Source organism: Myotis yumanensis, unplaced genomic scaffold (assembly GCF_028538775.1).
Source record: "Myotis yumanensis isolate MYYU_CA2020_CCGP unplaced genomic scaffold, mMyoYum1.0.hap1 SCAF_1, whole genome shotgun sequence".
NCBI classification, from domain to species: domain Eukaryota; kingdom Metazoa; phylum Chordata; class Mammalia; order Chiroptera; family Vespertilionidae; genus Myotis; species Myotis yumanensis.
The window spans coordinates 17194553-17221397 of record NW_027223752.1 but is presented as its reverse complement, the minus strand read 5'-3'; the positions used below and the strand labels follow the sequence as shown (position 1 = coordinate 17221397).

The 26845-nt window shown below is 38.8% G+C and overlaps 1 protein-coding gene across 6 annotated transcripts in view; it reads right to left on the bottom strand.

Moving 5' to 3' along the window:
• RPS6KA5 (ribosomal protein S6 kinase A5) overlaps positions 1-26845 on the bottom strand; it is a 121752-nt gene that overhangs the window by 75021 nt on the left and 19886 nt on the right. For 5 of the 6 annotated variants that reach the window (XM_070414863.1, XM_070414883.1, XM_070414873.1 and 2 more), the window contains exons 2-3: positions 17133-17204; positions 3195-3413 (exon numbers count right to left, since the gene is read on the bottom strand). In XM_070414863.1, coding sequence (XP_070270964.1) covers positions 3195-3413; positions 17133-17204 — 291 coding nt within the window. Of the gene's footprint in view, positions 1-3194; positions 3414-17132; positions 17205-26845 lie in introns of those variants that run through there. The other variant, XM_070414906.1, reaches the window with a different exon arrangement.

Genomic DNA, 26845 nt, shown 5'->3' with positions numbered 1-26845 from the left:
CCCTGATCCCACCAGACTGGTGTCCTCATAAGAGGAACTCTGAACGCAAAAGCAACACTAGGGGTCTGAGTGCACCGAAGTCCCACCATGTGAAAAGGCAGCAAGAGGGTGGCCATCTGGGAGTCACGGAGAAAATCCTGGAACAGACCCTTTCCTTGTGGTCCTCAAAAGAAACCAGCCCTGCCGCACCTCGCTCTGGGACTTCCAGCCGCCAGACTGTGAGGAAATAAGTTTCTGCTGTTTAGCCACCCACCTGTGATATTTTGTTATGGCAGCCCTAGCAGACTACCTAATGTACTTGGAAAAGTGACCTAGTGTGTCTTCTAAGCACAGCCAACAGAAAACCACAAAAATAGTGTATAGTAAAGCCCTACTCTAGATTTCTGGCCATTTTTGCCTTTAAAGTAAAATAACAACTATAAACATACACAAAGAGAAATTATATGAAACTTGATTAACCAGTGTCACCCCAGTAAATTTAATAAAGGAAAGAAATTACATTAAACAATCTATGTGGATAGGGGGAGGGGCACGCTTTCTGGATGCGCTGCCTCACTTACATTGGAACATGTCTAGTCCCATTCTACTCTTGAGCTGGCACAGAAATGGGTTTTCTTGTTTTGTTTTGTATTTATTTATGGGCCACTGGCAAAGAACAAAACCACTGGAGAACCAACAACTACAAAGCAACATTATTAAGGACTATTGTTTTTTAATCAAATACAAAATATTTCATTCATCTACTTTTAAATTAAAAACATTATTTATAAAAACTACACTCACTATTTTCAATAAACAAACAAAAAACTGAGTGGTTATGGTAAGAGAACAGAGAAGACAGAGAGAGAAACCATGGTGTGGTGGTCGAGTCCAGGAGTTGGGGTTTAACTTTTATGAGCTGGTTTATTATAAAGGGAGAAGACTGAACAGGGTAATAATTTCTGAATCAGCCCTCATGGACTCCCGAGGCTTCCTGGGAAATTCTGGGAGGGTGAGGAACAAAAATAAACTGGCAGGGCTTGGTGCCCTTGAGCTCAGATCCGAGCAGAGCACTCAGTCCTATTTGTTTTCCATTTGAATGTTTGTGCTCTCAATTGAGAGGTTTCTGCTGCTAAAAATGTTTGAAACCATTGTATTAAAATGGTCTGTCCCCTACGGGCTAAACATTCAGAAGGAAAACATTTAAAAATCAGTGAAGAACATAGCTGAGCAGATACACTCAGGATGCAAAATGAAGGGCCACGAGATATTTACTTGCTGGAACAACAGGCAAAGGCAGTGAGCGGGGACTTGGACAGGACAGGGCAGGAGAGACAGCAGCCTATAAAAGCCCAGGGACTGCAACAGCAGAATGGCCAGAAAGACCAGTGGCTATGATGCGCACTGCAGCAGCCAACTAGCCTGATTGTCCCCTACCCTGCTAGCCTGCCCCGGGTCGCCGCCAACCACCCACGGCCCCTCCCACTGGCCGGCCCCACCCATGCACAAATTTGTTCACTGGGCCTCTAGTCTATCTATATAAAAGCCTAAGCAACCAACCAACCATTCGACCAGTAGCTATGATGCATAATGACCACCAGGGGGCAGATGCTCAACGCACAGGCATGGAAACATGGAACAGACTGATTAATCTCAGAGGGAAGGGGGGAGGGCGGGAAGAGATTAACCAAAGATCTTATATGCATACTAGAGGCCCAGTGCACAGATTTGTGTACCAGTGGGGTCCGCTGGCCTGGCCTGCGGGGATCAGGCTGAAACCGGGTGGGATCCCTTGGCCTGGCCTGCAGAGATCGAGCCGGTTTTACCCATGCATGAATCCATGCACCGGGCTTCTAGTATATGTATAAAAGACTCAGGATTGCCCTAGCTGATTTGGCTCAGTGAATACAGCATCAGCCTGCGGACTAAAGGGTCCTAGGTTCGATTCCAGTCAAGGGCACATGCTGGGGTTGCGGGCTCGATCCAAGTGTGTGTGAGGGGGAGGTTCAGGAGGCAACTGATCAATGATTCTCTCTCATCATTAATGTTTCTATCTCTCTCTCCCTCTCCCTCTCTGAAATCAATAAAAACATATTTTTTTAAAAAAAAGACTCAAGATTGTAAGTCAATGGAAAGCATTGCAAAATGAACCTGAAGTGTAATTTCATGAATCAAAAAGTGAATAAATGCAACTTAAGGCATCATTAATAAAACTATAATTTCCAAAATGAAAGCATTCAATAAAATTGCCAAATATATATTTAAAAACCTGTTTGTACTACAGACGGCACTGTTTGTATGAACCAGACCTGAGTTTCAGTCTTCATTCTCAAGCTTACGCAACATATGTAACATCAAAAAATGCAGCTTCCAGAACCTTCCACAGCATGAATGAGGGGTTTTGGGCAGTGTTGTTGTGAGGGTTATTAATGCTATGGATAATACCTGGTGTAGTGCTGGCACACCGTAGGCATCAAGAACAGCTAATGCTTACAGAGTATGGTGTGAATTCTGTCTCAACTCATCGTCAGATTAGTTAGAAAATGGAGGATCAAAATACACAAATGCAAGTTATCACAAGAACGGACTGAAACTGTATCGGATGAAATAGTCAGCGATGGCAGAGTGTGGCACTAGAAGAACCGAACCACCCTTTACTTCTAGCAGGAACAGAATAGGGCGCGACTCCTGCACAGCAGTCTAGCAGTATGTGCAGAGGACATTCCAAAGTTCATGTACAACACTCCAGGCCTGTTTGGGAAAGGCAAGGATTCACAAAGTGCCTGTGGGTGGAAATGGGAGTGATCAAAGGGGTGACTGGGTATCTCCTTTTCTTTCTTTTTTATTTTTCCCAGTTACTGATTTCCATGAATATCCCTTTGTCAGTCCAAACCAGTACATCCCTGAGAACTCCTGAAGCAGACACTGTGGCCCGCTTCACAGCTCACTGCCCAGGGAGGCAGACGGCTCAAGTGTTAACTAAGATTAGTAAAGGAGTGTGAAACGGAAGTAACATCCCTGTAGGCTGGGAGGTCCCAAATCCAGAGCAACTCATGATATTCACGGAAATACCACCACAAAGAGAAAAATGTAAGTTAAAATACTTGTTTCTTCTAAGTTCGAAATATGCTACCCTGTGACTCATTACAACACAAGATTTCCCTCCCCCACAATAAAGTGTTTCTGTAAAAAGTCTGATGACAAAGGACACTTACCTAAAATGAGATGAAGTTTGGTTTCTGTCTGGAAGGCATAGTGCAACGTCACCAAAAACGGCGACTGCCTGATGTGCTCCAGGACCTGTCGCTCCGTCCGCGTGTGCTCTGTGGTTTTGGCCTTTTGAACTATTGTTGCCTTTTTCAAAACCTTCATGGCATACAGCTTTCCAGCATCATGACCACTTATTTTACGAACTAGAAATACTTTTCCATATGCTGAAGAAAAACAACAACAATTAAAATGCTACATAGGTAGACGGTAAGTTATTGGAAGTTGAAAGTTACAGTGCACAAAAAGCAAGCTTTGAATGAAAAAGTATCCCTAGTACTGTTTCAAATAGTTCTCAGATAGATTTCTTAAATTTTATGCCAAACATGTTTCTAAGTCTAACACTCAGTATTTACATATCTAAGCACTGCTGACAAAGTTATGCTTTCACTGTTACTGTTATTCTCTCCTCAATATTTTTAGCTCTAGGAAACTAGCTGTTATTATGGTCAATTAACCACAATCCAATTCTGGGACAACTAGGACATTTTATACCTCAGCTAAATCCTCTAGGTTTTGCTACTGATGTCAATGAATAAAAACAGTTCTTAATGAGAATCTCATACATACATACATACACTCACACACACTCACACACACACACACACAAATCAAGTGCCTCAAGTACTCCTCTACACTCATTTTAAAAGTCTAAAGCAGTATAAACTGACATTATATAAACAAAAGAGATCTTCAGGTTTAAAAACAAACATTAAAATATCTTAAATTGCAAGCAATACTGAAGAGGCCCCTCGACATCTCTGGGCAGTAATTTACAGTTTACTAGGTCAACCTCACCACATTTTCCCTAAGTAAGGGCTCAGCGGGGCACATCTCTTTGTGTGGTGCCACTCCTCTAGGTGAGGAAATGGGGCCCTATGGGCACTGTGCCTCTTGGGCAGAGAGGTATCTGCATTTGTTTAGAGAAGGGGGGAGCGGCCAGGAAGAGGTCGGAGGAGGAAGGAGGAAGGGCAGGCAAAAACACCTGAGAGGGAAGGGGTAGGTCCCCAATTCACCCCTATAAGGTACAATAAATGCTCTTCCCTTTAAAAATGCAAACATCTCCTGGGATGGTTAAGCCCAATCCTGCTTTTGAAGTTAAACCTTTTAATGAGACCGCTCTGGAGCCCGCGTTGTGACCCATACCAGTGCTTTGCACATAATTCTGCTCCAATCCACCCATTAGAATAAGAGAGCTTAAAGGAAGGGCTCTTGTACCCTGGGTGTTATGCAGTTCAGTGCTTCGGGAAGTATTTAGTGCAGACACATGACCTAGAATGGATCAGTGAATGTAATACTCCTGAGAAGCAGGAAAACCGTCACTTACTAAGGACTTGTCTATGCCAGGCTCGGTACAAACATATTCCATGTATAGATTCATGTAATCCTCAGAACAGCCAATGTTGTGCTTTCAGTAATTCCACTTTACAGATGAGCAAACGGGTTCAGAATACTCAAGGAACTGGCCCAATGGCTTGGATAAGAAGTGGCAGAACCGATTCAAACGCAGGAAGTGTTATGCCAGAGACCATGTTCACCATAAGTCAATAAAAAAATAATCCCTCACAAATACTGGAAATCAGTTACTCTGGATTGTAATAAAATCAGCACATGAACACATTCTGGAATATAGGAAAAGTTCACAAAATGTTTGTGTCTCATCTCATTACAAATAAAATAATTACAGATTGAGATTTTAGTAAGTCAGAAGTGAACCAAGAGAGAAAAACACAACCCTAACAGATTAACCTAAAGTATAAAAGTGAAAAAGTTCATCTATTCAGAATATTGAAATGAAGGTAAAAAAAAAACTTTATAATGAAGTGTTTATCTTCCATGGAGCAGCCACTTACAAACTCAGGAGAAAGTCTTCAACAGGTTTGGGGCTTTTGTGTGTCCCACATACACCGCACCCAACCTAAATTCCAATCTCCCAGGACTGATGCTCCCTTCTCCCTCTGTAAGACACACCGCCACACACGGAATGCCTATAACTAGCTCACAGTGCACATCTGTCCCCATGTGGTTCAGTCATCTGATTCAAATCAGTCACTGACACTCACTGCCCTACCTGTTTATGCCTGCTGCATACGTTATTCTTATTATAATTTAACTAAATATTACATAACCACTGAAATGTAAATGTGAAAGAAAAGAGAAAAATGAGTTTGAATACTTTGGGTGAACTAGATAAAAGCAAGATACTTCAAAAGAACTGCTGAAAAGTTAGGTGTGGGTGAAACAACTATAAAAGGCTTGAGGGGGGGGTGATTATGAAAATCAAAAAGAATTTTGTACTCAGATTACTTCAAATGTGTCTGGTTCTCACTCCACTTTAAAGAATCCAAAACTTAATTTTAATGCAGTTTATGCAAAATAAACCATCATTTAAGAACCTAGCCTTGAAGAACGAGTGTTGTGCCTACATCCAAAGACTGGCAAGTGAATATGTATTTATCCATTTTAAGTGAAAGGTAGTATGTTCGAAGTATGTATTTATATATAACCTTTTAAAATATTTTTCCATTTTACCCAACATTTCTTGATTAACCACAAGTACCAATCATGTCATATGAGAGTTTGCACTAACAAAAGGATCATTCATATTCATCACTGCTGAAATTCAGCCCCCTCTCATCCTTCCAGATAACTGCAGTCTTCTTAAAGGTTGACTCAGCCATCAACCATACTAGCTGTGCCTCTCAGCTTGCTTTCCCCCTCAATCTGGCAAACATACCTTTTTGTGCTGTCATCTAAATTGTTGATAAAAATATAACCCTTCCTGTCCAGCAGAGTGGCTCAGTTGGTTGAGTGTCATCCTATGCACCGAAAGGTTGCCGGTTCAATTCCTAGGCACACACTTGGGTTGCAGGTTCATTCCCCAGTGGGGGCATGTATGGAAGGCAACTGATCGATGTTTCTCTCACGTCGATATTTCTCTTTCTCTCTCTCTCTCTCTCTCTCTCTCTCTCTCTCTCTCTCTCTCTCTCTCTCTCTCTCTCCCCCCACCCCTCTCTCTCTTAGCATGTCCTTGGATGAGGATTAAAAACAATACTAATACTAAAATAACCCTTCCAGCTCAAAACAGTTGATTTCCTATTGCTTTTAAAGAGAATCCCTAATATAATTTAAATTATCTGGCTTCTACCCACCCTCTCTCCACCTTCTCATCATCTCATTGAGCTAACTTTTTCAGCCATCCCGCTTCCTGACTTCCCAGACTAGTAGTACAAGTCCCCTAATTTTATGCTCTCATAACACCATGCATTCTCTCTCACAGAAATTATCAGAAACATTAGTTTGCAAGATTGCTTCATTATCTAACTTCTACTGGACTGTAAATTCCACAAAATTATGGACTTGTCTGATTTTACCCATTTTGTATCATTAGCAAGTAACACTGAAGCTGGCAAATCATGGAAACTCAATGTTGAATGCATGAAAAAAAAACACACAAAAAAAACACCCAAGCTAACAAATAGGAAAAGGCCAAAGAAACAGCTCTGTAAACATAGAGCCAAATACCCTCTTCTCAGCTGACAATTTTGACACAAAGGTGAAGAAACTAGCAATACAGATCCACAGTACAGAGCTATTGCTAGCCAATTCTTTCCCTTTAGGGAAGGAACAATGAGCTTTTGTGAAGTAATGCCTCTTAATTTGTGTATTAAATATGATTCTTGGCAATATTTCCAGGTGAAAGTGAACTCAGGAACCCTAGCTGTCCCCATGTTAGAACAGGAAAATAACAACATAGTGACATCCATATATGGCCACTGCTTTCTAATCTGCCCCATTATGTGAGAATGAATTGGAATGCCTGGCCACATCCCTTTCTCATATATAATTTAACCTGGGGAAAGATTTCTATCTTTCTGCGTGTGGTAGGTCCTGAGCACTAACAATCAATCCACCTGCTTCTCCTCCATCTTCCCTCGTAGAATTTCATTCAGTGCAAGACATCAGTGTCAGAAATGAAACCAAACAAGAAATACACCCCTGGAACTCTACATTTCACTTGTCCTGCCCTTGGACACTGGTATCCTTGTTAACAGGCCAGCTGAACATGCAGGGAAGTAATGCTGGAATAGCATATTTCAAGCCCCTGTAAAACCACCACCCTCGAAAGGATTCTCCACGAAGCAGCTCATCCCAGAGATACTGCCACACAATCAATACCGAGAGTTCAATGGTGAAACTGACCATAACCTGGAACTTAAAGACTCATCTGAAACATCGGATTCATTAGACCCCAGCAACACTGCTCTCCATCCCAGTGATTCTCTACAAGCTATCCTGTGTACAGACAGACCAACAGGGAGCACCTTCCTGGGACAACAGGAGTAGCTAAGGAAGACTTTACTCAGAAAGACTCTACATCGAGATTTAATCTTCTGTGTGACACTTTTTAAAGAGACTACATAAAGTAAAATTAGTTTTTTTCAAGAATATCTCTGGATCTTTTGTAAAAAAATGCTGTTCTCATAGTACTTAATGTCCATACTATAGGAGCCTTTTTATAACCGCAGTGCTTGTTAAAGTCTCTGTAGACCAGTTTTTTCAAACTGTGGGCCATGACCCAACAGTGGATGATGTTATTAATTTAGTGGTTCCAACCAGCATTTTAAAAACTAAAATAGAATAGAATATACTAAAAGTGTTTAATTATATTTCTGTCTCATACACACACACACACACACACACACACACACACACACACTAGAGGTTCGGTGCACGAATTCGTGCACGGGTGGGGTCCCTCAGCCTGGCCAGTGATCAGGGCCAATTGGAGGCCGTGGGAGGTTGGCAGGGAGCAAGGGCGGGCATAAGGGCCATGGGAGGTTGGCTGGCTGGGGGGAGGGTCCACGGGAGGTTGGCTATGGGAGCACACTGACCACCAGAGGGCAGCTCCTGCATTGAGCGTCTGCCACCCTGGTGGTCAGGGCACATCATAGCGACCGGTCCTTCAGTTGTTCGGTCGCTTAGGCTTTTATATATATAAACAGATGTATGCACATGTATATGTACATATGAATATGAACAAATCTGAGCACATGGGAGGAAAAAAAAGAGGGCAGTACAGGATAATGGCTAAAAAAAGACTGGTGCCAGACTGCCTGGGTTTGAATCCTAGATGTGCTATTTAGAAACTGTGTGGCCTTGGGCAAAATAGCTAAGGTGACTGTCTCAATTTCTTCATTAGGTACAGTAACAGTTCCTACATCATTGTTTTGGGGATTAAATAAATTAACATAGACATCTACAATAAGGTTTGGCAAATAATAAACACTATGTAAGTGTCGGTGGAAAAAACTTTTATGTGTCTGTAGTCTATACACATACATAAATACACATACTGAGTTGCCATATAAAACGGTACCTATTTCATCCAATGGGTAATAGTCAGAAAAGCTTGAAAGCCACTGTTCAAGAAAGATTCATATGCCTTTCCTTTAAAATATATATATTACGTAGGCTAAAGAATTTTCCCTTTATATTCACCTCTTCTTAGCCTCAGAGTTAAATTTAAGACTCAGTAACAATGACTATCTCATTCCGGGTGTCTACATCTATTTCACTTTCTCTTCTTTTTATTTTTTTAGGCTCCTTTTCCTCCCCTATCTTTGAAAATGCTACTAAATCTCTTTGAAAATGAGTCAATTTCAAAACTCATTTAAAATAAAACGTACCTGACTTTACAGATTATCAAACCGAAGCATTAATTCCTAAATTCCTTTACACAACAGATATCTTAATTAGAAACTAAATTCCAAATATTAAAAAATACCAATTCAACTAAATATTTCAACATAATTTTAAAACAAAAAAAAGGAGAATTTGAGGCATTTAATATAACTATTTTTTTTTAGCCACTGTTTGCTAGGATTTGTAAAACCATAAATACAAAATTTCCAATATTAATAAAAGTAGACTGATTACAATAGATTAATCCTCTAATATATAAGAAAAAGATGTGAATGCAAAATATGCTTGATTAAGTAAACAGATGCTTTAAGTAGACAAACCAGACATAGTAAACGCATATGAAATAATGGGCAGTCATTTTTGTGAAAGAGACTAAGGTGGGCCATTGCGGTTGGTGCACCCATACTGCTTCTAATCGCCACAGCTGTCCTCTTCACAGCCTCACCTGAGAGGTGACAGCCACCATTCCCTACCCCACCCCAGCCAAGCAGCCTGCAGCCAATGACTAACATGGGTACAAAAGGCTTGCCTCCTCACTCTTGCTCCAAAACTTTCCATAGGTTCAGGCTGAACCTAGACCCCAGCTGAGACCACGTGCTGCTTAGGCTCTTCCTCTGCTCTGATTCCTGTAATAAATCACGTGCACCACAACCCTGTCCCAGGCTTGGTTTCTTGTGAACAATTCAGTAATACACTGAACTGAATTTACACTAGGGAGACCATGTCAACCAACATCATCATATGGAATCACCTTTTGATTTTGGCATAAAACTTCACAAACATTTAACCTCTCAGATTTCCATACACACTGTAGGCTCACACTGAAGCATAGGGTATAGTGGGCATGCACAGATGCAAAATTATAAACACTTTTGAATGACAATTTTGACAATTTAATGAATACATGCTTTTAAAGGTACTATTTTTAATAGGGATACTTTCCAAACACCTAAGAGAATAAAATGACAAATGATGACTAAGTCATCATACTTTTTTAAAACAGTCTTCTACATTTACATAACTCAACTGAAGTTTTTTCCATCACCAAAAAGTAGCTGTCTTTAGGTTGCCTAGTGCATTGTCTAGCACCCTCCAGTGGAAAGTTATCAGGAGAACTAGAATTACGTCTTATTTAATAAACACAATGGTTTTTGAAAAGTGTACAGTAAGAACAAAAACATTTTTTAAAGGGTGTCCTATCAAGGATGATTTTCATGGAGTCTGGGACCAATGAGTAAAGAGAACATTTCGAAGATGGCCCTCAAGGCTGGGGTGAGCAACCCACCAGATAGTCTACTAGGTAAGTATTTCCACAGAACAGCTTGCAAGATCTGCTGTAGATTAGGTGACAAAAAAACAAAACAACAACCCCTACATGATAAGGAAAAAGTGACCTTCTTACCAGGGCACCAGGGACTGAGGCACAAATGGTTACTGCTCATCAGACATGACAGGAGGCATGGCATTTTGAATTTCTATGTTCTGCCAAGGTTTCATAAACCCAGAAATAATTCTATGTTAAACAAAGACCAGGTTAATATTATCCAACCTGCAAGTTTTTATGTAATACGTATATTTTAAATGCTCAATACTCTATCTCAGTACCCAAAACAGTACTTGCCTCTTGATAAATACATATGAAAGAATGAATTCCAACAGCAATGGGAATGGACTGAAAGGTTTTAAATAGAGAAGTGACATGCACTTAAGAAGGATCTTTAAAAAGATCACTCCGGCTGTGGTGTGGAGAATGGATTAGGAGAGACCAGCCTGAAACCTGGAAGATCTTTTGGTGGCTGTATTTCCCTCCTGCTGGATATATTTTAGGCTAATAAAATATTTGCTAAGAAATGATATTCACTTACATATTAAGCTAATCTGAGGCCTTGGTCATGCATTATATTAGCTCTTTTATTTATTTTTTATTTTTTAAAATATATTTCTTTATTGATTTCAGAGAGGAAGGGAGAGGGAGAGAGAGAAACATCAATGATGAGAGAGAATCACTGATCGGCTGCCCTTTGCACGCCCTCTACTGGGGATCGAGCCTGAAACCCGGACATGTGCCCTTGGCCAGAATCAAACCTGGGACCCTTTAGTCAACAGGCTGACGCTCTATCCACTGAGCCAAACCAGCTAGGGCTATATTAAACATAGCTTCTTTCCCTTACAGCTATATAAATAGCTAAAGTTTACATCGCATTTATTATGTGTCAAGCAATCTAAATGCTTTATTATTCATTTTATGTATATTTTAGCATAAGGCTGTTAACCCAAAATACAAAAAGGTTAAGAACCTAAAATGTTTGAATAGTTAAGAGAAGACAAAGAATAAGAAAAAAATACGTTTTCATTTGACATGTTATTTTTAAGATAATTTATAAATCAGCTTCTTAGAAATTATAATAAAATTTCAACATGTCATTTATAAAACATTTTTTGTTAGATTTTTATTACTAGAAATAAAGTCCTAACTGGTTTGGCTCAGTGGATAGAGCGTCAGCCTGCGGACCGAAAGGTCCCAGGTTCGATTCCGGTCAAGGGCATGTACCTTGGTTGCGGGCACATCCCTAGTAGGAGGTGTGCAGGAGGCAGCTGATCGATGTTTCTCTCTCATCAATGCTTCTAACTCTCTATCCCTCTCCCTTCCTCTCTGTAAAAAACCAATAAAATATATTAAAACAAAACAAAATCTTCTAACAACATTGTGAGATAGGTATTATTAACTTATGCCAATAGGGATTTAGGCTCACAGAGTTCATTTGATTTTTCAAGGAAGGCAAGTAGGCAACGATAATGTCAAGATTCAAACCTGAGACTTCTAAGTCACCCTCAATACCCAAGTATCTCAAACCAAAATTGGGAGGAGAAATCAACCTCGCTGCCCCTTTACAGTCACAGGGCAAATTTTACCTTTTTGTCATAATGACCAAAGATCTCCAAAGTATGGATAATGTATGATGAATAAAAAAAATTCAAAGACAATACTAAATTCTTTTAGCGGAGAACTTCATGCTTCATTTCATTAAGCATTAGAATTAGTAATAATGCATACAATGGGTATGTTTAAAGACGTCGTCTATACTTAAATGTCTCGAAGAAAGAAAAATGGTCAAAAGAAAGCTGCAGAAATAAAAATAGAATCGTTGCTCCCACAAATAATCCAAAATTTCATCATGAAACAAAATAATTCTAAAATATGAACCAAAGACATTTCCTGGATGTGGGAGTATCAACCTCAAGAATAACGCTAGAGACAAGAGCATAAATTATATACTTGGTAGACTTATACTTCATACTGTTACGGATATGGGAATGGGGCAGGGCAATAGGGTTGGAAAAAAATACAGGGGTGATCTTATGCGCTTACCATCTGGAAGAAAAATAGCAGATGTGAAGGAAAATTCAGGGAACCACTCAGTGCTGCGTTTCTCTTTAAAAATATATTTTTAATTGATTTTTAGAGAGAAGGAGGAAGAGGAGAGAAACGAACATCAATGTAAGAGCAATTGCAGATACCTGCTCTGCCTCCTGCACGCCCCTATTGGGGATCAAGCCCTAAAACCCGGGCATGTGCCCTGACCAGGAATAGAACTGGCAACTTTTCAGTGCACAGGACCAAGCCCAACCAGCTGAGCCACAATGACCAGGGCAGTGCTGCATTTTCTACAAAAGAGCTTCAGTGGCACAATTCAGAGAATGAAGCAATCTGGGCAGGATCTGGACAGGCAGAAAAGAGGAGGAGCATGAAAATGAGAGAACAAGACAAGGCTGGGCATCAGAGGATGGGAAAGTACACATAACTGTAGGGGAGTGAGGAAAATTAACTGAACAAGAAAGTAAGCAGAATATGATGGTAACTGGAGAAAAGACAGGAGAAAACAGAGCTAAGCCTGAAAGCAAGGCAAGAATTTGGACTTGAGCCCTGGCCGGTGTGGCTCCATTGGTTGGGCGTCATCCAGTACATCAAAAGGTTGCCAGTTCTATTCCCAGTGAGGGCACATGTCCGGAGCTGTGGGGTCAATCCCCGGAAGGCGAGGGTGCAGGAGGCAGCCCATCGATTTTTCACTCTCACATCGATGTTTCTCTCTCTCTTCTTTCCTCTCTAAAAATATAAAAATCTTTAATAAGATTTTGGACTTGCCCTATCCAGTTTCGCTCAGTGGATAGAGAGTCCCCTCCTGGGTTCGATTCGGGTCAAGGGCACGTACCTTGGTTGCAGACTCCTCTCTGGCCTGGGCCCTGGTTGGGGCTCATGCAGGAGGCAACCAATTAATGTGTTTCTCTTACATCAATGTTTCTCTCTGTCTTTCCTTCTCTCTTCCACTCTCCCTAGAAATCAATGGAAAAATATCCTCAGGTGAGGATTAACAACAACAAAAAGATTTGGACTTGAAAAATTAACTGGGAAAAAAATGGCACTGTAAGTTCTGAAAACTGGAGAATAGAGCAATAATGCTGAGTTTTAATGTGGCTGCATATTATTTTATAACAGGATATGTATAAAGTACATAAAATGGAATAGGAAACTTGCAGGAAGGCAGACCAGTTAAGAGAACAATAAAAACAATGCATATATAAAGTAATATGAGTGATGGCACTAGGGACAGAAAAGAAAAGGTTATTCTAAGGATCATTTTGATAGAAAAAAGATAGGATTCTGTGGAAAACAAAATAAAAAAGGCCAAAATAGAGAAGGATCAAAAATTATTCCCAAGTCTCTTGCTTAGGAAACTGATCAACCAATTAGTGATAGACCAAAAGAAACAAGATAAATAAATCAATACTCTGAGTAAAAGACAATTTTTTTCATGAATATTACATGCATGTAAGTATCACATCAAAAAGTAAACCTTTTCTATTCCAATATTCCACAAAGTCTTCAAGATATTGGATGAAGAGCATTTTTCTAGTGTAAAATTTATAAAAATCAATTTATCAGAAGTGTTTTCAGTTTCACTTCCATAGAAAACCTGACATGACACAAAGACTTCTATTATTCTAACAGTGCTGTAAAAAGTTATCTTAAAAAGGTAATGAAACTGAAGATTAGTGGTGAAATTTTGAATAAAAATTAATATTTTATTATATTCATAATAAAAGTTTCCACCTACTCCATTTAGTCATCAAAACTGTGATTTTAAATATAGGAATACCTACAGTGACATTTCATAATTATTCCATCGTCTTTAAGCAAGTATACTGCAGCTGACAAAGAGGAAGAGCAGTATCCATGGCTAACAGTACACCAATTATATATAGAACAGCAGAGAAGCATAAAATGGAAATACAAAAGTAAAATGTTATTGGTAAACTCTTTCCTCACCTTTAAAGAATTACCTTTAAGACCTGTGATCAAACCACTCAAAAAGTTGAGGCAGATAATGAGACAGAGCCCCAATGTGTGGAAAGAAAATACACACGAGGTTTGACTTTACAAATTTTATATTAAACTGGCCTATAATATTCCTTCCTCACACTCTCTTTATCTGTTTTTTGGAATCAAGGTTATACTACTGGCCTCATACAATAAATTGGAGGAGATAATCCAACTTTTTCTGTTCTCTGAGTTTGCAGAAGATTAAAATGATCTATGTCTCTAATGTTTGTCAGAACTCACTCTTAAAACTGTATCAAGTGTTTTCCTATTAGGAAGACTTGCTTACTGACCAATTTCTTTAAGAGTCATAGGACTGTTCAGGTATTTTTTTCTTTTTCAATCAGTGTGGTAATTTACACATTCAAGTTTCATGTGCATGATAAAGCTTGAGGAACACTATCTCAGAACATCACTCCTATCATATACAAAATTATATGCTACTTTTGTCTAATATTTCAGTTTGCTACTTTTACCACCACAATTTCGACATTACGACCATGCTTTCACACAGACAATATTATTTAGATTTTCTTTGCTCATGAATCCTTTCTGCATGTCAGAAACTCTCCTGAGATCACTTTTCTTCTCCCTATAGCTATATCTTTTAGAAAAAAATTTTAATGAGGACCTACTGGTAAAAAACACACCCAGCTTTTGTATATCTGAAAATGTCTATTTTGCTCTCACTTCTGGAAAAGTTTTGCTGGGTATATAATTCTAAATTGACAGTTTTTTTTGTCTGGGCATTTAGCAGATATTCTTCCACTCTCCTATGGGTTTCATGGTCACTGTTGGAAATGTCATTAATCTAATTATTGCTCCTTCATAAATAAGTCTTCTCCCTGGCTACCTTTAGGGTATCTGTTCATCAGTTTCTCTATGATGTATCTATATAAGAACTTCTTTAGCCCTGGCTAGTAGCTCAGTTGGTTGGAGCATCATCCTGTACACCAAAAGGTTGTGGGTCAATTCCCAGTTAGGGCATAAACCTAGATTTCAGATTTGATCCATGGTTGGGACACATATGGGATGCAGCCAATGGATGTTTCTCATATCAATTGTTTCTCTCTCTCTTCCTCTCTCTCCCTAAAATCAATAAAAACATACCCTTGGGTGAGAATTAAAAAAAATTATTTATACTTGTCTGCTTGTGATTCGCTCTGTTTCCTGAACCTGCAAATTCATATGTTCAATCAATCTTAGTAAATTTTCAGCTATTGTCTATCTTATCTTAATCTCTTTTATAGATGCCATCTCTTTTTTCTCCATTCTATGTTCTGCATACTTTCCTCAAATTCATCTCCCAATTTGCTCTTTCTCTCTTGAACTATATCTCAGTTGCTAGTAAAACACCTACTAAATGTATAATTTGAATTGTTTTTTCACTCTGGAAGCTCTATTGGTTCTTTTTCATATCTGTCTGGTCATTTTTTTAGCATGCCTTGTTCCTTAATATTACTGTCAAATCTCGAATTTTAAAACCATATAAACATGTATATCATATTTCACATTTAATAATTCCAATAGTCCCTATGGGTCTAATTCTGCTTATTGTTTCCACTTCTTTCACTCAGGATGCCTTGCTTCTTCTTCACAGTAAGATCATGTTTGTAAGACTTTCTTTGGTACTTCTTGAAGCTAAACTTTAGTGGGGAAGAAAAATGGTCTGTCCCCTAAGGTTCTCTCTCCCCTTCCAGGGAAAGAGACAACAGGCCTGCTAAGGATGGAAAAAGAGAGGTAAAGGCCTGCTTTTCACTTCCACCTGAAGGAAGGAAAAATGAAGTGGTAAGTTCTCCCAGCAGAGCAGCACATTCCAGGGGGAGGGCTAAAGAGACACTGCAGTTCTGACAAGCTACGTGGCGCGGTGGCGCGGTGGGGGTGGGGGGGCGGGGGGGCGGGGGGGGGGAGGGACCGTGCAAAATGAAAAAGTGGGGTGGTTTGTTCCTGAATTATCTAGAATTTTAGAACAGTGAAAGCAGAGCATTAAACCAAACGTGGGGCTCTTCTAAATGTAGGGATCTCAGACACCTATGAGGCCCTGACTCTTAAGCAGTAAAAACAGCAGTAGTAAGAATTCAGAAGACACAGAAAGTATAAAGCAGAAAATCAGTATCATTTAAAATCCCACCACCCAGGGATGACCACTGTTATTAGTCTGTATACCAGAGATTTTTTTTTACATATGTACACACACATAGATATTGATATACATAATTTTTCAATATTATGGAAATGGTATATTGTACATTCTCTTCTGTTGTCTTTTTTTGTAACTTACTACATTATAGCAGCTTTTAAAAATGTTAGTAAATACATATCTTTCAATCTTATTGTACTAATTATAGGACATATAGATCCATGTTCCATTTAACCAAACTCATATTGTTAGGTTTCTAAAGGGTCTTGAGCTTTTCATTATTCAAAATGATGATCACTGAATAACAATAAAATTGAGGATTGAATGAGCCAATCAGTATAAAGCACTTAATGGAGTACTTGGCAAGTAACAAGTTCTCTATAAATGTTAGTGATTTCTTTAACATTGTCTCCTATGTAAACACTGAATTAATTTACATTCCCAACAGCAGGGATTGATTTTTCTAAATCCTTGCTAATTCTTTCAAATTCTGCCTCTTGTATTTCTTCTGTGAATTATTTGTTCAGGTTCTTTGACAGTTCTGTTGAATTCCGTATGCTTTTTAAATTTCAGCTGATTTCTATACTGGAAATATCAATCCTTTGTCATAGGAATAACAAGTACTTTTTTGTTTTTCCCAAAAAGAACTAACTCAAGACTTACCTCCAGTTCCTAGGACTTTCAGGAGCTCAAAATTTTCAATCCCCACCTTCTCTGCATGTCCTGTTAAATTTGCTAAAAAACAAAGAGAAAAAAAGAAACAATTAAAGGGATCAGCAACAGGAGGAGGCCCCACAGGGGCTTCTGAGACACCAGCAATGTTTTATTTCTTGACTTGAGTGGTTAAACCTGTGTTCATTTTATAATTGACTAGATGCCCGGTGCACGAAAATTCATGCACTGGGGGAGGGGGGGGGAGTGGGGTCCCTCAGCCCAGCCTGCGCCCTCTCGCAGTCCGGGGGCCCTTCAGGGATGTCTGACTGACGGCAATCAGAAATCCTTAGCACTGCCACAGAGGCAGGAGAGGCTCCCAACACAGCCGCTGCGCTCGCTCGCCAGCCATGAGCCCAGCTTCTGGCTGAGTGGCCCTCCCCCTGTGGGAGCGCAGTGACTACCAGGGGGCAGCTCCTGTGTTGAGCGTCTGCCCCCTGGTGGTCAGTGCACGTCATAGCGACCAGTCGTTCTGCCATTAGGTCAATTTGCGTATTACCCTTTTACTATATAGGATTTTTAAAGTGCACAGATATGTTTTCTGTAATTTTCTGTATACTATACATTACAATAAAACCTTTTTTGTTGTTAATTCTCACCCAAGGATATTTTTTCCATTTATTTTTAGACAGAGTGGAATGGAGGGAGGGAGGGAGGGAAGGAGGGAAAGAGAAAGAGATAGAGAGAGAGTGTGTGTGTGTGTGTGTGTGTGTGTGTGAGAGAGAGAAACATCAATATGTTGTTCCACTTATTTATGGGTTGAGAGAAACATCAATATGTTGTTCCACTTATTTATGGGTTCATTGGTTGATTCTTCTACGTGCCTTGACCAGAGAATGAATCCACAACCTTGGTGTATCGGGATGATACTCTAACCAACTAAGCTACCCGGCCAGGGCTTATTATTTGTTTTAAGTTACCTTTTCTGTTGTTTGTTTCCATGTAATTACTTTCGTGACTTTAAAAAAGAATCATCTGAATGCTTTTTAGAATTTCATTTGTTTTCACACTGGCATTTTAGCTCTACCACTTTGATTAGTGTAGTTGTTGCTCTAAGGATTATAACTTATGTTTCTAACTATTCACAGTCCTCTTATAGTTAGTACTGTACCATTTTACTTAAAATATAGAAGCCTCACAATCATCCTTTATGGAATAGTTGTTATCCTATATAATAAAATTCTAATATGCAAATCGACCAAACGGCAGAACGACCGGTTGCTATGAAACACACTGACCAACAGGGGGCAGACACTCAATACAGGAGCTGCCCCCTGGTGGTCAGTGTGCTCCCATAGGGGGAGCACTGCTCAGCCAGAAGCCGGGCTCACGGTTGGCAAGCACAACAGTAGTGGCGGGAGCCTCTCCCGCCACCGCCGCAGGCAGGTGGTAAGGAGGGGTCCCGGATTTCGAGAGCCCCGGACTGCTAGAGGGATGTCTGACTGCTGGCCCTGAGGGATTGGGCCTAATCCAGAAGGCAGACATCCCCAAGGGATCCCAGACTGTGAGAGGGCGCAGGCCAGGCTGAGGAACCCCCCAGCCTCTAATGCACGAATTTCATTCACCAGGTCTCTAGTATATTATATGGGATGATAACGTATTTTATATGTTACACATTGCACAAGACAATGTCAAGTTTTGCCTATATGATACAATTTATAAAGAAATTAAGAGGAAAGATTGAGACTTTTGCATTTCTGCAGATATTTATCATTTTCTGGTGATCTTTTTCTTCTAAGAATCCAAAATTCCATCTGGTATCACTCTTCCTCAACTTTGAACTTCTTTTGACATTTCTTGCAGTGTAGAAATGTCTGAGTTTTCTTTTATGTGAAAAAATTTTCTTGTCCTTCATTTAAAAAAAAAAAATTGAGATATAATTCACATACTATTAAATTCATCCTTTTAAGGTATATAAGCCAGTTTCTTTTTTCTTTTTTCAGTATATTCACAAGGTTGTGCCATCATCACCACTATCTAATTCTGGAATCATCTTGATACTTGAAGGATATTTCCTTTTAATATAGAATTCTGAATTGATAGGCTTTTTTCTTTCCTTCCAGCACTTTACATAAACTAGTTCTTCCATTTACTTTTGGCCTCCATAGTTGCTGAGGTGAAATCATTCATTAAATGGGTCCTTGCTTCTCTGTTTGAAATGTGTCTTTTCTCTTACTGCTTCCAACCTTTGCTCTTTATCTTTGGCTTTCAACAGTTTTGCCATAATGTGACTTGATGCAAACTTCTTTGGGTTCATTGAGTCTTATATTTATTGAGTATTATTATATCTGTACATTTCTGGTTTTCATCAAACTTGGGGAATGTTCAAAATTTGTTTTCTATCCCATTCTCTCTCTCCTCTCCTTCTGAGGTTCCAATTACATATGTTGGACTGTTTGATATTACCTAAGAGGTCCCTGGGACTCTATATTCATCCCCCCCCCCCCCCAATATATTTTCTCTGTTCTTCACATTAGTTTATATTGTTCTGTCTTTAAGTTCAGTTACTTTTCCTTCTGAACTGTTAAATCCATGCAGTGAATTTTTAATTTCAAATATTGTATTTTTCATTTCTAAAACTTACATTTGATTCTTTTTTTTCATTGTTTCTATTTATCTGATTTATTTTTTTCATTCACTGAGAGCATGTTGTTTTACTTCATTGAAGATATTGTAATAGCTGCTTTAAAATTCTTGTCTCTTATTGCCAGTACCTCATTCATCTCAGGGTAGGACTCAGTTGATTTTCTTTCCTCTTGGGATATGTTCCATTTTCTTAATTCTTCATATATAGGGTAATTTTCAATTGTACCCTTAATATTATAAATGTTTATTTGTGAAGACTCTAGATTATTATTTTTTCTCCAATGATAGCTGGGTTTTTTGTTCGTTTGTTTTAGCAGGCAAAAATACCTTGGTTTGGCTCCTGTTTCTTAGGACGCAGCTTTAGCCAGGTACAGATTTTTTTTTGTCTTTAGATGGGCTGTTCTGAGTCTTTGTATCCATGCTTAATTCAGAAGTCACTCACAGATGTGTATACACAAAATTTGAGAACTCTCCCTTCTCTAGCTCTTCTCCTTCTGGGATTCCTCCACTATCTTGGGTGGTCAAGGTTGACTGGTTTCAGTTTTCTAGTTTCCCTGGCCAGAGAGACTATTGTTTTTCCACCAGAATCCCCACAGTTATGGGCTGTACTTAGCTTGAAGCTAAAAGTGAAAAGGCAAAATTATTTCCTATAGCTCCCTTCCTCCACCTATCAGCTCTGTTTCCTCTCAAGTGCCTTAAATAGTTGCTTTTTGTATTAAATCCAGATTTTATAGTTTGGTTGTGTGTGTGTGTGTGTGTGTGTGTGGTGTTTTTTGTTTGCTTTTTTTTTTTGCAAATAAGTTCTCTGGTAAGGGGTTTTATTCTGACATAAGAAGCAAAGGTCTGTTTACAATCAACAACAGTAGTTTCTACTTTAACTTCAACTACTGCAATAGCAATTTAACTTCAAAGAGTAAAATAAAATTGAAAAGGTGTATGATATAGGCCCATCTTAGGGATCTTGAACTTGATATCCATACGATTATTTCTTTTATATTACATCTGTTAGGCAAGGTAAGTGCTCACACATCTATAATAATAAAAGCGTAATATGCTAATTAGACTGGCTGTCCAACTGGACGTCCTTCCGGACGACCTTCCAGACAAAGCTGGGGCTACGAGGGAAGCCCGGGTCCTCGGTGCCTGCCGGGGGCCGGAGGGAAGCCTGGGTCCTGGGTGCCAGAGGGAAGGAAGGCCTACTCTTGCATGAATTTCATGCATCAGGCCTCAAGTATAGAAATAAATCAGTAGGTAGTGTTATTATATCTAGGCATGGGAGGAATATTTATTAACTATAAAGTTTTTTTCATTGTGTTAAAGACAAAACACATAAAAAGAAATGAAGACAGTATGGAGTTTCCTCAAAAAGTTAAAAATGGAACTCCCATTTGACCCAGTATAGTAATCCCACTTCTAGGACTATATCCCAAGAAACCAGAAATACCAATCAGAAAGGATATATGCACCCCTATGTTCATAGCAGCACAATTTACAATAGCTAAGATTTGGAAACAACCTAAGTGCCCATCAGCAGATGAGCGGATTAAAAAACTATCTACTCCATAGAATACTATGCCACTATACTATAAAAAAGAAGGAACTTTTACCATTTGCAACAGCATGGATGGAACTGGAGAGCATTATGCTAAGTGAAATAAGCCAGTCGGAGAAAGATAAATATCACATGATCTCACTCATATGTGGGATATAATGATCAACATAATTTGATGAACAAAAATAGACCCAGAGACAAATGGCAGGGGAGGTGGCGAGGGGGGGGTGGGGTTAGAGAGCAACCAAAGGACTTGTAAGCATGCATATTAGCATAACCAATGGACACAGACACTGGAGCAGAGGGGGCTTGCCTGGGGTGAGAATGGTTGGGGGCTGGGGGGCAGGTCAATTGGGGAAAAAGGAGACATATGTAAAACTTAAGATAATAAAAAAGAAAAGAAAAAAGAAATACCATATAGAATCCTAAGCAATCAGAAAAACATATTAAAGCATGTGAGTCTAGATGTCCAAATGGTTCTCATTTCTATGCTAGTATTATTTGCCATTGTAATTAGAAGCCTTCAAGCATGAAAGTCTAAAAATAAATCACATTTCTCTTCATTAAACTGTTAACCTAAGATCAAGAGCTCAAACATCCTAGCAACAATACTAATGTTTATTAGAACAAGGCTTAAAATATTTACATAATTTACTTCACACTAGAGGTGAAATAAACATCAGCCAATTACAGAAATCTTCTGCATGCCTGAGTCATTACATGCCTTAGTAAAGTCCAAAATAGTATTTTGATCATATGATGTGGAGTTATTACCTGCATGCCTTGGACTTGTACTATATTGAGAAACAGAACTGTCCACTGTCTTCATACATGAAAGTGAGTGGTATTTTATTGTGGTTGTAGGAGCTCCTTTTCTTGTGCCAGGTATGCCTCTGTCCATCTCCTTATCTAGTTCTCCCTAAAGGTAAGAGAGGTTACTAATCTGAGTATTCCACAATACAAAATTCTGACTGGGTAGTAGGTGGAGTCCAACAAGATCTGGTTTTTTTTTTGCCTCAAATTCTGACCTGGACTGACCCCTGGGGCCGAATGGCCATTCTCTTGCATTTCTCCACTATATACAGTAGTCAGTTAACTAGAGATTCAGAGGCTTTTTGGGGACTTGGTGTTTACTCACTAGTTTGTTCTCCCCTCTAACCTTCTAACTAAGACACCTCAACATGCTGGTCCCAGGATTCTAAATAGTTGGGAGGGAAGTAGGAGTCCTCATTAGGGCTTAAGCCTAAACTGCATGTACCAATGCCACTTAAATTTAAGAAGAGTTCTACACTGGTGTGCTAGAAGTTGGCACAGCTTTAATGTAGTACTCTGAGTTCCACTGGCAACTGTTCCTTGCAGACAGTTCCATTATGACTCTTGGGGGCTAAGAGTAGAATGGCTGGGCAGAGTTCGGGAATTTCTGAATTTCTGACTATAATAGCTTAATTGGGACTAAAACCACACCCTCAACCCTTATATCCTAACTAAAATGATTAATTCCTTCCTACAGAAACAATGCCTAGTGAAAACTCTTCACAAATGTAGAAATTAACAAAAAATTTCAACAAACTTTAAAAACTGAGACTAGAGCTATTTAGTTGGGTGCATAGCAGTATGACCATATCAGTTATTTATATCTGACATCTGTTTTGAAGCCCTCATCATATGAGTTGTTAAATATTAGTAAACCTGGACTAAAACAAATATTTTTAAACTTTTCAAGGTCTACTTTATGCCTATCTCTTATCGTTTAATCAGCTTAGACAATCTCCTCCCACGAAAAGTATTTATAATAATGCATTACTAAGTTTATTCATTTAGAAAAGATAGGTGTGAACAGTTTTAATGCTTTCAACAAAGCAATTTTAACCATTTTTTTTCTTAATAAAGTATCTGAAACTATCCCATTGAAAATCCTTCACTTCTTAATTAGTGTTATCCTATAACGCATTCTTTCTGGTTAGGAAATCACTTTTAAGATTAAATTTTAGCCCTTTACAAGAAGTTAGTGAATATTTTTTTAAGTTTGTCAAAACTCAAACAAATTTCAATATTTAGATGACTCCCTTTAGAAAAGTCTGAATTATTAATAGCAGAAAAGAAAAAATCTTGTATTATCAATGAATATAAAAATACTTGGTTTCTTACACTATAACCAGATTCCATCAACTGCATGTATAATATTAATAGGGTTATCTGCAATGTGGGAAAATATGACTAATGTAATTTTTAAAATAATAAATTTAGACTAACAGGATAATTGTCATTCCTCCCAAATTTAAATAGCTTTGTTGTTTGTATTGTTATTAATGTTATTAAATAATCTAGGTTCATGGTAGGTTTTTTTTTTTTTAAATAGACAATATTAGTAGGCCTAAAGTAGACCTAGGAAATCTCCCATATTCCCACCATTCAAAGATAGTTATTATTAATCTTTAGCAAATTCTTCCAGGATCTTAGCCATAAACCTATGATTAATAAATGGCTTCTCATTCAACTTTCTAGGCAATTCTATTACCAAATGTAATTCATAAATGCATATTACCTATGATCAACTTACTAAGTTGTGAGATATTTAACTTGGAACTTCCCACTCTTATGGAGGAAACAATCAGTAAAACCACATGATTAGATCTAATGAGTCACTTGTGTTAAAACTAAGAAAAGGCTTAATTAAAAAGCACTTTTACAATTAAAATAGAAATAAAGAAAATGCTTTTGATGCCATTTCAAGTAAGTTTTTTAGTATATGAGTAAGGCACTCACATACCAGATTTTATTCAATAAATTAATGTTATTAAACTTGCAATGAGCTATGAGAAATATAATTTAATACAAAGGAGTGTGGCTTCCGTGGACATTAAGAGGAATATCATTATTATGCGAAGCTAGTTAGAAATGCTCATTGAGAATACAGGCTCTCATTCACTCATTTCACACATACTCGGAGTGCCTACTAGCACCTGAACAGGTGTCAGGTCTTTAGCAGTACAAGATCAGAAATGGCAAAGGTGAAACAACAGCTAGGGAATTCTGAGCCTGAAGAATAGCTAGAGCAAGAGCCTAAGTACAAATAAGTATTTTAGTCGTAGGGAGTAATAAGAGGCCTGTTCTAGTGGCTATTATTGGTTTATGTGGGGACAGCAGCACAAATATAACATCAAATAAGTACACGAAACTTGATGATTCAAAACCTGGAATGCCAAATCAATTGGTTTAATTGAATCCCTAAACAATGCTGGGTCCTGACACGAAGAAAGTAAGGTTTTAGAAAAACTACTCTGGCTCTAAGGTGCCATGTGGACAGAGCAAGGAAAGACTAATGCTAAAAGATGGTGAGGTGACTGCAATAAACTAGATGTGTGTTGAGAGGGTCTGGTCTGAGTAGAAACAACAACTGACAGAGTTTTGCTGAAAGGGGAAGTTGAAGGGGAAAGCTGAAAGGGAAGTTGTGGGGTTTCAACACTGATTTGGAGGTGATGGCAGGACAGCCTAAAAGGGCTGCCATGCAGGCCGTTCTAGACAAGGAACTAAAGTTCTGCAGAGAAGACAGAATGCTGATGGGGTTCAGGTCAGGCTACCCCCAAATAGAGCACCTTGGCATACTGACTTGTTTTAAGCCAAAGGACTTTGAGAACAGCATGTGCAGGAAGGACTCTCTGACCTTCGCCTGAAGCAGGTCATCAGCCCTTCCTGTGCCAGGTGCCCTCCATCTACCCAGAGGAAAAAAGCATCCTTATCTCTGAAGACAAGGGACACAGACAGGAGCCTGAACAAACAGGCCTTCCTAAGTGTCCCCCAGTTTGCTACACTTGCCTCAGACCCTTTGTCCTATCATACCCCTTTCCACAACTTTCCACTCTTAAGCAAAGCTAATATGAAAATGCTCAGGTTTAACGGCTTCTTCGGGTCCTTTCTTTATGAAGGCTCCCGTGTCATATAAAACTGATATTATATAAATTTGTATATTTCTTCCTGTTAATGTCTTTTGTAACAGGGATGCCAATTGAGAACTTAGAAAGATAGAGAAAAAAGTCATTTTTTCTCCCTTAAAATACACAAGGATTTTAGAAGACGGACAATGGCTAACACTTGTAGAAGAAAGGTTCTCAGGAGACCACCAGAAAAGAAGGGTTAAGTATTAACAATGAGGAGTGGGGATGCAAGAAGAAAAAGAGCCAGAGAAATGGTTAGAGAATGAACAGGACATAGAGTCCAAGAAAAAACAAGATGTCTGATAAAAAACTGATTATCAATGACATTAAACTGTGGTACAATGAGACATATAGTGTGTCCCCCCAAAATGTATACACACACTTTGAATAATTATAAAAAGCAGTGTTTATTAAAATACATTTCATTTTCAAAATTGAGCTGTCAGCTGTTACAGTGTTTATACATTTGTGGGGAAGACCCTGTATATTTGATCTTTGTCCCTAATTCCTAGCATACAACTCCTAAAGTTTAGGAATCTCCAGATTGGTGGTGTGTCTTTTGTATGCTAGTGAGATAACTGGTGGCTTGGAGCCCAGCCCCTAGATAGCTTCAGGATGGGTGGCTGGTTGCTAGAAAAAAACCTAGGACTTTCAGCTCCCCCCTCTAACCTTCTCCCTTCTGGGATTAAGCTAATCCGCAATGGCCAATGATTTAATCAAGTATCCCTCTGCAACTTGTTCCCTGAGCCCATGCTGCTCAGTGGGCTCACTTCTTCTACCTCTGTGACTTTCTAAATAAACTTTTGCTTGTATTTGAGTCTTGGCTCTGAATTCTTTCTCAGCCAGAACTCAAGTACCAAGGTTGCTGAACCAAGATCCAGTCTAACTCCACACAAATATTTTATGTACTTATTTGTATTCCCACCGTAAGTTGAGAAAGTGTCACTTGGGTTTATACATCAGTCTTTCATGATTATAATTATAGCTATATGCATGACATCAGAGCACAAAAAGAAACCAACAACATAATGATCCAGCATTAAATCCTATTTGCCACCATCCAGGAACACGTCATTAACAGCAATATATATGACACAACAGTAGTATACTGTTACCTTGTCAATGGTTTTCTATTTTTTCATTTCAGAAGAAAAGGAGAACAATTACAAAAAGCGACATTGTGAGGTTTAGTTGTAAATGCAATAGGAAGAAGATAAACTTACAGCTGTTTCAGCTGAAACCGAAATAGGCCATAATTTATTATAAATCTAGGATCTACAGAACACCATCAATTTCTAAAACTTAAACACTGCCTACACAAAACCTTGTCCAATTTTCAGGTATTTTTTTTCTCTTTGAAACAGTAGCTCATCAATTGAAAAAAAAAAAAAAAAAAGGAAACAAAGCCTAACAAGTTAATCAAAAAGTTCCTGTTTTTGGTAAAGAAAGGAGTTTCAGTCTTGGCCCAAATTCCCTATTCCTCAATAATTGGTTTCACCTTCCCCTTTCTAGCACCTTCAGTATTGAAGAAATCAACATTAACCTCTAGTTTCCAAATACTGGTGTGAAAAAGATCACATTTATCTTTTTAA